The sequence below is a fragment of the Poecilia formosa genome, unplaced genomic scaffold (genome assembly GCF_000485575.1).
Source record: "Poecilia formosa unplaced genomic scaffold, Poecilia_formosa-5.1.2 Scaffold896, whole genome shotgun sequence".
Lineage (NCBI taxonomy): Eukaryota > Metazoa > Chordata > Actinopteri > Cyprinodontiformes > Poeciliidae > Poecilia > Poecilia formosa.
The window spans coordinates 7,950-19,044 of NW_006800835.1; the positions used below are offsets into that span (position 1 = coordinate 7,950).

The 11,095-nt window shown below is 44.6% G+C and overlaps 2 protein-coding genes across 5 annotated transcripts in view; both read left to right on the forward strand.

Moving 5' to 3' along the window:
* The window catches only part of LOC103131997 (uncharacterized), a 6,344-nt gene extending 1,367 nt beyond the window's left edge, over positions 1 to 4,977 (forward strand). The window contains exons 2-7 of one of the 3 annotated variants that reach the window (XM_007543748.2): positions 640 to 854; positions 1,737 to 1,831; positions 1,949 to 2,105; positions 2,181 to 2,360; positions 2,683 to 2,730; positions 4,070 to 4,977. In XM_007543748.2, coding sequence (XP_007543810.1) covers positions 668 to 854; positions 1,737 to 1,831; positions 1,949 to 2,105; positions 2,181 to 2,360; positions 2,683 to 2,730; positions 4,070 to 4,572 — 1,170 coding nt within the window. In that variant the 5' untranslated portion in view covers positions 640 to 667 and the 3' untranslated portion in view covers positions 4,573 to 4,977. Of the gene's footprint in view, positions 1 to 639; positions 855 to 1,736; positions 1,832 to 1,914; positions 2,106 to 2,180; positions 2,361 to 2,682; positions 2,731 to 4,069 lie in introns of all 3 variants that reach the window. The other 2 variants (XM_016667087.1, XM_016667089.1) reach the window with 2 other exon arrangements.
* A 1,223-nt stretch (positions 4,978 to 6,200) lies between these two features.
* On the forward strand, positions 6,201 to 10,676 carry LOC107832878 (zinc finger protein OZF-like). Of its 2 annotated transcripts, XM_016667085.1 has the most exons (3): positions 6,201 to 6,431; positions 7,241 to 7,249; positions 8,389 to 10,676. In XM_016667085.1, the coding sequence occupies exons 1-3, from the start codon at positions 6,325 to 6,327 to the stop codon at positions 9,710 to 9,712; spliced, it is 1,440 nt and encodes a 479-aa protein (XP_016522571.1). In that variant the 5' UTR covers positions 6,201 to 6,324; the 3' UTR covers positions 9,713 to 10,676. The 2 variants fall into 2 exon arrangements, with proteins under 2 accessions (XP_016522571.1, XP_016522572.1); XM_016667086.1 differs by lacking the exon at positions 7,241 to 7,249 and having other exon boundaries at positions 6,201 to 6,427; positions 8,385 to 10,676.
* The last annotated feature ends 419 nt before the right edge of the window (positions 10,677 to 11,095 follow it).

Sequence of the window (11,095 nt, forward strand, 5' to 3'; positions counted from 1 at the left end):
TTTTTTTTTTTTTTTTTTCAAAACAAGTAATATTTATTCACTGAATGATTTACAAATAGACACGAAAAAGAGTGAAGAAATATAACAAAGTGTTTACCTTTTTCTGAAGTTTGGATAAATCTGAATCACCTAAAAATACTTCTAATAGTATTAATTCAGCTAAAAAGTTCAGTTTAATTCTGCAGAAAATCAAACTTTGTTCATCCAGGCAAGTGTAAAACGCTACAAGGAGTAATTCCTAAAGAAACATGCTGTACATGTATATATAACTGACAGCCATTAAGCTGTTATAGGACCAGCTGCCCCCGTTGTGCTGCCCCCTGGTGGTGAGTGTAGGCGAGTTTTCAGCTACTTCCATAGAAATATATATTTATTTGTTCTGCTTCCAAACATGAAAGCAAGCAGATGAAAATATCTTGGTAAATTTTCTTTTGGATGGTAATGAACTGCAGCACCTCAGGAAACTCATGCAGCAGATTTTCTGCTGCATCGTAACTTTTTAAAAATTGTGAGGATGAGTTTTGTGATTGAAACAGTTTGTCATTGTTCAGACTCACCTACGGTAGCTTATCGATTTTATAATCTAGTTAATGGGCTGTTGGGAGCAGCTCAGTGATGCCCCCCCTGTCCTCCCTGCAGGTCCAGGCTGAGTCTGGGCCCGGTTCTGATGGATTTCCCAGAGGATCAGAAGATGGCGGCGCCTGGCAGCAGCGGCGACGCGGCATGGGGCGAAGACGAGGAAGACGGCGTCCATGGAGGAGTGAAGGAAGCGTTCCGGTCCAAACCCCGGTTCTCCTACACGGAGGTGAAGCTGCTGCTGGATGAGGTGAAGAAGAACAGACACATCCTCCTCAGTGAGTCCTCTGTCTCGCTGTCTCCATGGCAACCGCATCAGAACCTGTGCAGTGATGGTGTTAGCAACGTTTCTGTCTCCTCCTGAATATTTTAGCTGCCTGAGTCATTCAGTCATTCATTTAGTAAAAAAAAAGATTCATAACAAAAACAAAATTTTTGGATGAATCCCTGAAAAATCCCCCAGATGGGATGAAGCCAGTGGAAGAACGGAGCGTCGGAGCTGCTGCATGTGGACCAGCAGGGCCACCGTACCGCTCAGAAGGCCTCATGGACTAAACATGACGCTTTTCCTCTCGAACCTCAGTAGGATTTTATGACATAAATAAACATGAAGCAGAAGGAAAATGAAACATTTGATCATTTTCTACAAATAAAGATCTGCTTCTGAGTCTGAGCTTCTGCTGCAAAACCTTTAGCCCCAAATTATTCACACCCTGAATTTAAATGACTTTCATTCAAAGCTAGTTTCTGTCAGAAATGATAAATGGATTTTTCTCAAGTTCATAAAAGTATTTATGAGTAGTTTTAGTCGGTTCCTCCGGTATTTAGCAACCATTTCTGTGATTTCCTTATGATTTTAAATCAGTGACTTTGTGGAGCTGCTTTAGAAATATTTCTGGTATTTTTGAGATTCCCTGTGGAGAGCAGATTTGATCGATCAGAACATCAAGAGAGAAATACCGCCACCTGCAGGTGGGAGTGAGCATCACTTCAGCACAATGTTTTGGTCATTTTTCCAATAAAGTCACAGTTATTGTTGATTTTTATGTAAACTGGAGCGAGAGCTTTAGCTCTGGGCTTTGACTAGGTCATTTTAGCCCATTGGATCAAGGCTTTATTTGTGCAGGTCATCATCCTCATCCTGAGTGTTTTTCCTCCAGAGAAGTTTAACCGCGGCGTGTCGGTGGACGCCAAGAAGCAGAAGTGGACCGAGATCACGGATCGGATCAACGGGCTGGGAGAGAACCACCGAGAGGTCCGTCCCCCTCCGTTCCCCTCCGTCCCCCTCCATCCATCTCCATCCCCCTCTCTCCCTCCCCCTCCTCTGGCCAATCACAGCCTTCGTCTCATCGTTCCTCTTCGTCCGTCTCAGACGCGGCAGATCATGAAGAAGTGGGCGGACCTGAAGTGTGACGGGAAGCGGCGGCTGCTGGCTCTGCGGGGCCCCAACGGCTCCAACCTGAGGAAGAAGCGTCTGGGCCCGGTGGAGCGGATGGTGCACCGCATCCTGATGATGAGTCCCTCTAGAGGTCAGCAGCTGTATTCCTGTTTCCATGTCTCCTGGCCTGGTCTTTTACCAGCTGCTGTCGTGTTCGGGTCCCCAGATGGCGGCAGCGACCAGGACTGGAGTCCCGCCGAGGATTTTCCCAAGTCGCTCCAGACCGGTCCGCTGATGCAGCCGCCGGCGCCGTATTCCTACCTGAACCTGAACGAGAACTCCGGTTCCCACGGCGACGGCCTGTCCTTCGACATGTCGCCTCTGTCCTCGCCAGAGAACGAACCCGGTGAGCAAATTAAAACCATACGCTTTAAAAATGCCGGTAAAAATAGGCAGAGATCAATTTCTGCAACATTTGTGCCTTTAATGATCCAATCGATTTATTTTACCATAAACACATCCCAATAATTACAACAATCATCATAACGGATGCACCCGGGGCGTGGCCACACACAGTGGGAACGGCCCTGCAGGTAAAGGAGTAAGCAGCTCAAGTCCAGCATGTGTGGGGTCTGCAGAGCTGCTCGCTGGCTCCCTGACCTTTGACCCGTTCAGCTTCTGGATGGAGTCGCATCCTCCGCTGACCTGATGTTGTTGATGTTTCACAGACGAGCTGATCCACTCCTCCTCCGAGTTCGACCAGGCTGATGATGAAGGTAAGATGGCGATGATGAAGGATTCAGTCTGCTGCTGGTTCTGTTGGGTCTGGTTCTGTTGGGTCTGGTTCTGTTGGGTCTGGTTCTGTTGGGTCTGGTTCTGTTGGGTCTGGACTAGGGCCGGGTTTCAAACATCCACTGATCGATTTGAATTGATTTTCCTTTGAATGGCCCGACATCGACTCATTAACGCTTTAAATCGATCCTCTGACCCATAATGCCTCACCAGTAGCGTAACAAAGCAAAATGGTGGAAACCTTGAAAGTCAACAAGGTGAAGGCAGCAACAAACTGGATGAGACCCGGACGGTTAGCAGGATTTGCTACACGGAGGAGGAATATTGTGGGAACAGTAAACTTCTCATCTCACTGGTTTTTAAAAATCTCTGCTTATCGTTGGAACGTAAAGTCGGCCGAGTCCAGACCAGCTGTTTATCTATTCATTTATCTTTGTGTCTCTTAGTTGCGCTAATATCAGCGCATGACTGAAGCCCAGAGACATATTCCATGATAAACTACATCAAGCTACTCTAAGCTACGCTAAATTACGTTTAACATGCATGAAGCTCCGTGAAACTCCCAGCGGTGACCAAGGCGAGTTCGGAAGCTGTGCGTTTGGCCGGTGTGTGATTTTTCCTGAAACGTTTTCCAGCGTGTCCTGTTGGATCTGTTCACGTTTTCCTGTTTTTTTTCAGAGCTCGTTAGCGCTAACGAGCTTCTTCAGAGCTCGTTAGCGCTAACGAGCCTGGCGACAGTGTAGCGTAATCGGCTGCAGGGTGATCACCATCGCTCATGTAGCTTTAGCTTTAAAATCCTTTGCTTTGGCTCCATCCTGTGGTTAAAGCCAAATACGACACTTTACACTTCTTGGAAACTAAAAGCTTTTGGATTTTTTCTGTTCTAAACCAGCAAATGCGTCTGTTCATGATTTCGTTGTTCTGCCACTAAATTGTTTCCTGTGTAAAGATAAATAATCCTGTGGAGCGACGGCTGTCAGACGGGATGTTGCTCATCGCCAACCTGACTGCAGGCCTGAATGCTTCGCAGCAGACGAGCCACAGAATCCTGAATCAGAGCAGATTTGAATTTACTTAAATGTTTGCTCTTCAGTTTTGGTTCCACAAAAAGTTCATGATTAATATTTTACTGTTGCTGTCGGCAGCGTTCGCTCCTCTGGGAAAGATTCTGCATCCGAGGACAACGGATCGGAAAATCAGACGGATTTTATCCAGCACTGGTCCAGACCTCAGGCCCGCCTGCCGGTTCTGAAGGTTCCGGACCTCAGGCCCGCCTGCCGGTTCTGAAGGTTCTGATCCTCAGTGCCCCCCTCTCTCCTCCAGGTCCGTCCTCCCAGGACGTCAGGCAGAGGATCAGACCCGTCTTCACGTACTCCAGGACCCACCAGAACCAGAACCAGAAGTCCTGCAACGTCCCTCCGGGGGGCGCCGCTCCCCCCTCCTCCTCCTCTTCATCGGCGGCGGCCAGTGGCCCGCCGCCCGCCCCATCGCCCCCGTCCCGGCCGTCCCCGACCCGGCTGTCCTCTCAGAGCCTCCAGCAGCAGCGCGCGGGCCGCCTGCTGCTGGGCTCGGTGTCGCGCTCCCTGGAGGTTCTGACCCGGTCCGTCCAGCTGCTGGTGGAGAGCCAGCAGGAGTTCGTCCAGGAGTCGCTGCAGCTGCAGCGGGACGCCGTGGACGTCCTCAGGGACTTCTCAGAGACTGCGCTGCGAATGCTGAGGCACAAAACAAGCAGCGGACCGCCCGGACCGAACCAGAACCCGCAGCAGAACCACCAGCAGAACCCCCCTACTGGGTCCCAGCAGCAACATCCAGCCTCACGGTTCTAACCCTCCACAGACCCATCCGACCAGAACCAGAACGCGGGACACGCTGACCTGCTGCAGGGCCAGAACCAGGTTCTGACCCTGTCGGTGCCACTGGTTCTGATCTGGTCGGTTCTGGCTCTTTATTTATTGACCATATGAGGGCAGACATCCTGCTCATGTTGGCAGCAGGACAAATGGAGAAAAACTCCTAATTACTTTTATTTTTCAATCAACTCACTTTATTTTGGTAAGTTGTCGACATTAAAAACAAAAACAAACAATAAACAAACCCATAATTTACCAAGAAAGGAACAGACTGAAGCCAAAGCTTATACTCGCCTACCCCGACTCAAATGTCTTTTACTCTCATTTCCTACAGAAAAAGACTAAAAATATGATTGAAAATAAAATATTCATAATTTAAACAAAACCTTGAAACTTTGACTGCACTTTATAAATGTACAGCAAACTTTGGTTCATTTAGCCTGTTATAAGAGAAAAATGGCGGTTAAATTTTCAACAATTTATTAATTCATTAATAAATGTCACAGATTGTAACTAAATATTTAATTGGCCAACTACATAGTTAGCTTGCTTATCAAATATTTAGCTCTAAGCTAGCTAAATATTTAGTTATCAAGCTATTAAATTCCAAACTAACTATTTAGCTCTGAGCTAATATGCAAATTCACTTGCCAATAAGTGGAAGTGGTCTATCAAAATAAAAGCTGGGTCTGGTGAGTGTCTCTATAAACTCCTGCTGGTCAGACTGATGCATTTCTGCTTCTGTAGATCTATGAGGAAACATTTGGATGACCTTTAAAACGTTCCTGTAGGAATGTGAAAAAGAATGAATAATAAATGAAAGATAAGGTTCTGCAGAATCTGTCCTCCAAGATGGCTACTCTTTCTCCCAGGGTTCATCAGGAGAGGACAGGGGACATGGGCTCCACGCGGATCTCAGCCCCACTGAACACCTGCTGCTAATCTGATGATCACCTGAGGGGGCGGGGCCAGGAGGATCTGAAACAGGTTCTGCAGTCTCTGATTGGAAAGTGATAAAAACATCGTTCTTCAGGAAATACAGTAATCCAGTCCAATGGACAGAGTAACAGCTGAGACACTGCTTTACTTAAATACGCATTTTTGATCCAATTTATCACACTGTACAGGAAAGGGCAAATATACAGCACAAAACTATGCAGAGTAAATGCAAGTTATATTGGCACATGAATTTATTGGAATTGGTTTAAAATTTCATTAAAGTAAAGAGGGCAAATTTATGGTTAGTAATTTAAGATTCTTTGTTTTTTGTTTTACTACCTACTACAAATTATTGAGGAGAATAGTCAGTTTCAAACAGAGACAAAATCTATTTGCACGTCAAGTATAAACTATAAACGCCTTTTAAATCATCAAAGATCCCAGAATTGCTTTCATGACCCTCCCAATAAGGCGGACATGTTAGCGTCTCGCTGATGCCCTGTGTGGGCGGGACTTCCGTGTGTTCTATTCCGCGATTGGCGGGTCCAGCCTCTGACCCCAGTGCGCAGACTCGTGCTTATCTCCGGTACAATGGCGGCAGTTGGAGCGCCGTCCTTCGTGTTTCCTCGGGTTTTTGTCCACGGAGCAGCAGCGGGAGAGTTAATAAAGCTGTAAGACAGAAACGACAGCAGTTGGTGAACTCTGGAAAGAAGAGAAACGGTTTGAGGCTCAGCTGGAACTGCTCAGTAACTGTTAAAGGAAAGTTTGGAGAGAGAAAAGCTAGCAGAGATGTGGAGACAGCAGGTCAAACAGCGACTGGATGCAGCAGAGGAGCAGAGACACGAAATACTGGATGCTGCTTTCAGCCCCGAACATCGGCTGCACACATCAGGTTTGGAGATTTACCTTCTTCATCGGGGATGGGAGCTGCAGGCCGGGAGCCGCTTCCAGGAGCTCCTGGGTTCTCCAGGAGAACAGGCGAAGCTGTTGGTCCTTGGTGCTCTTTGGATGCAGAACTAGGAGTTTATCCAATATGGCCGCCGCACATTTACAATGAAGCTAAAGTTTATTTTCACTCTGACAGTTTGTGTTACATTAAGATCCGTCAGACAACATGTTTGTTTAAAGTCCGACGACATGAAAGGCTGAGAAAATAATTAGCTTTCACTGATCAACAAGCCACCTTCTACCAGGAGCTGAAGCTGCTCAGTGACAGATTATTATATGCTGAACAGACACGTTGTGTGTTTTCACTAGTAGGTTTCATTCACTGTTTAAATGATTAAATGAGTCCATGTTTAACCAGCAGATCCGTCAATCACTGAGAAACACCAATAAACATTCAAAAATAAGCTATTATTAAAGCTGAAAATTATAACGGGTAATAAAGTAATTATTACAAAGGATTAAAAGGAAAAAATCTGCATTTGCTTCACTATGAAATGTAGTTACTGCCAACTTTTTTACAGATAAATTTAAAATAATTAGAAGATTAATCTGCACATCCACAATAAATCCAGTACCAATGTACCCAAACATGACAAATGCAGAGAAAATGACTCAATTTCAGCACTTAATTATAAAAGCTTGGAAGAAACGATGAAGCCATGCAGCTCCTCTTCCTGCTGTCTGGACATCGACCCACACCTCTCCTTCAGACAGTCCAGCCTTCATCCATCGGATCTGAATAATAAACTCGTGGCTCTCATCAGGTGAACCAGCAGATGTCAAACCTCTGATTAAAACAAATCCCTGCTGCCGACCTCTGACCTCCCCTTCATCAGCATCGTTACTGGAAAATATGTTTCAGCAGTTAAGCAGCCGCTTTCAGTCTGGTTTCCATGGTTACCACAGCACCGAGACCGGCCTAGTCAAAGTGTTCAACGACATCCATATAAACACAGACGGTGGAAGAACCACAGAGCTGGTTCTGGTTCTGTTGGACCTCAGCATCTGAAAATAAATGAAGAACTTTAGTACTTTTAGTTAAGAGCCGTTGAACAACTGAACAGGTTAAGAAGTTATACTTCTAAAAGTCCTTTGTGAACCGAGGCTTCAGCCCGGAGACCTGCAGGGTCGTGGTGCTCAGCTCATGACGCCTGCCTGGGGAACATAAGCCACGCCCCCAATGCTTACTTTTCAAAATAAAGCTCATGTCACAGGAGGTGTCCAGACTGTGGCCATAGCGTTTCCCTGACCGGCTCGACCGCTGCAGCTTCATCCGCCATTTTCTCAGCTTCACCGTCTCGTTCACTTCTTGCTGCAGATTGGCTGGTCACATGACCAGCGCAGCGTCTTAAAGAGACATGAGCGTAGCCTGCCTATGCACAGCCAAAAGAGACAAAAACTACTTTTCTTTTTTTAAACACATGGAAAATACAGACTGGGGCTAAATAACGTCGATCAAAGTCATGAATCTTGGTGTTGGTTAATTTTTGGTTTATTATCCTGGCTTATGTTTAATTTTTAGAATCTCAGAAAAATACAGAAGGTGGCAGTTTAGTCACTAGCCCTTCTCAGATTTCTGTCTCTCACAGTGTTACACACTGCAGCCTCCTTAAAGAAGAGGATGCAGTCTTCATCTTTAGGGGTTTCACTGACTGTTTAACTCTGCTGCGCACTTTAAAGCAGATTAGGACATTTGAGAAAAAGGCGTCTGCATATCTACATGTCAATATCTACCTGCTTATCTCAGAAGCTCCAGTTGACTGTTTGCTTATTGTTCCTGAAAGTTAAAAATGCTTTATTTTGTAATAATTATAATTTCAATAATATGTTTCAGTGTCTTTATAATGTTAACAGGTTTCATTGTTCATTGTGTACATAAAGTGTTTCTGTGTTCCCTGCAGATATTCTGCTGGTTAAAGAAGAACCGAGTCCTGATCTGGACCAGAACCACCCAGAGCCCGTCCACATGAAGGAGGAAGAGGAGGAACCCTGGAGCAGCCAGCAGGGGGAGCCGCTCAGTGTGAAGGAGGAGGCTGATGCCTCCAGGTCTCCAGTCATTGCTGTTCTCATAAAGAGTGAAGATGATGAAGAGGAACCTCTGATCTCTCATCTTCATCAAACAGAAGATGGAGAACTGCCAAGCAGCAGCTCAGCTCAGCAGATGAAAACAGAAGAGGGCTACAGAGGAGCAGAATGCACCATAAATCTGGATGGAAACCCTGATGGAGACGCTTCCAGCTCTTCAGAGACGGAGATCAGTGATGATGACGATGAGGTGAACCATCCTGGGACAGAAGATGAAGGCAATGAGAATGACTGCAAAGGCCTCAGAGAGAATACAAACATGGACCAGGAGAGGGAAGAACAGATAGATCTGAGATGTTTTAAATGTACTGAGTGTGGTCAAAATTTTACCAAGAAAAATCATCTCAAAGTTCATCTGAAAGTTCATACTTTGGAGAAACCGTTTGGCTGTGAGGTTTGTGGACAAAGATTTGATGAAAAGTCCTATTTAGACCAACATATCATAATCCACTCAGTGGAAAAAACGTTTGATTGTAACGTCTGCAGACAAACATTCAGCCAAAAAACACATTTAAGCAGACATATGAAAATCCACAGTGGGGAGAAACCGTTTGGCTGTGATGTTTGTGGACAAAGTTTCAACAGGAAATCCCATTTAAACAGACACCTGAAAATTCACACAGGGGAGAAACCTTTTGGGTGTGACATTTGTGGACAAAGATTTCATGAAAAGGCCTATTTAGACAGACACATCAAAATCCACTCAGGAGAAAAACCATTTGCTTGTGATGTCTGCGGACAAAGATTTAGTAGAAAGGCACATTTAGACCGACACATGGGCAGCCACGCTGATGAGAAACCTTTTGGTTGTGACGTTTGTAGACAAAGATTTACCCACAAATCTGCTTTAAACAGACACATGATTATTCACACAGGAGACAAACCTTTTAGCTGTGAAGTTTGTGGACAAAGATTTAACCAAAAGTCAGTTTTAATGACGCATGTAAGGATCCACACTGGAGACAAACCCTACGCCTGTGATTTTTGTGGACTAAGATTTAACCAAAAATCAAATTTAAACAGCCACATCAAAATCCACACAGGATACAGACCGTTCAGTTGTGATGTTTGTGGACAAAAATTTAACCGAAAAGGAAATCTAAACATGCATATGAGAACCCACGCAGCAGGGAAGAGTCTTTAGATACTCTGATGATTGATGAAGAAACGCGGGCATGTTCTGATTTAGATCACTGCAAATTAAATGGGTCTTTACTCCAGAACCTTTTTAGCTTCTTTTTTTCATAAAAAATGTATTTGGTTTCAGAAACATTTAATCATGAGTACAACAGACAATAATCAGTTGATTTTATCACATCGTTGAGAAAAGTGCTGATGTATCAGCCGTCGTCACGGCAACAAACACTCCACTGAAATTTAAACATGCTTATCTTTGGTCAGCACAGCCCATTGTAACCAGCAGCGCCCCCTACCGTCTGAAAAAGGGAGCCAATGGTGATCTGTGGGCTTTAGCTGGAGCTAACGCCATTAGCTGGAGCTAACAGTATTTTACTGTATTGTTTTATATCTGAAATAAGTATTTTATTCAGATAAAGTCTGTTGTTACAACTAATCGTGGATCCTTTTAAAGGTTCAGATAAATCAATCGCTAAAATTATTCTCTGTAAGATTCTGGCTCATAAAGAAGGAAAACCTAATATTCAGTGTGAGAAGATTAGAATATTAGGAAAAGTTAAATATTACATATATGTAAGGTAGGAACAAGTGAAGCGCGTCTTTGAGAAGATTATCAAGTGAAATCCATTCAGACCGAATCAGAACATCTAGAGCCACAACACTCAGACGGGTTCAGAACATGGACTGAGGAGAACCAGAACCAGACTGTTGCTCAGAGGTCCAAAGTCCTTTAAGTTTTTATTTCAAATCAAGGTGGCCCAACAGAGCTTGGCTTTCGTTCTGCCAGAACCTTCAAAGTGTGTGAGAACCCGTCTGACCTCCAGACCGGATCTGAGCTTCGTCTGATGAGTGTGAGGAAGATGTTAGCCTGCTTTCAGCTGTGGGTGGTCATAATGTTTCAGCTGATTGTCGTAAATACATCAATACACATAACTTTGAAAAAATAAATAAATCATCACGTTTAAACTGAATCAAATTCAAAGTCCTGAGATTTGTTGATTTTTTTGTGTGTGTTTGGAGGAAAACATTCAGTGTTTCCTCTGCTGCTGCGGCACAAGACACAAGGAAGACTCAACTTCCTGCACAATGTGGGATAGTTTCTGTTACGACCAGGGGCGCCACCAGGAATCTTTGGCCCCCTGACAAAAGCTTACATTGGGCCCCCCTGACCAGCTGCTGTTACAATTTCTTGAGTCTATTTGACCCATAAAAAGTGTCACAATTTTAAAGTCCTGCATCTGCCTTGCTCTCTTTGGTTCAATTCTGATAACTAGCACAATATTTACTGCTCATGAATTTAACATCCAACAGTCCACATCAGGTATGCAAGTAGGTTGTTTACATTTTTCTATTAGTTTTAGATACTGAAATGTCTCTACCAACAAGCAAC

What these genes read in the sequence shown, in the direction of transcription:
- LOC107832878 (XM_016667085.1), top strand. Translation starts at nt 6,325, where the DNA reads ATGTGGAGACAGCAGGTCAAACAGCGACTGGATGCAGCAGAGGAGCAG.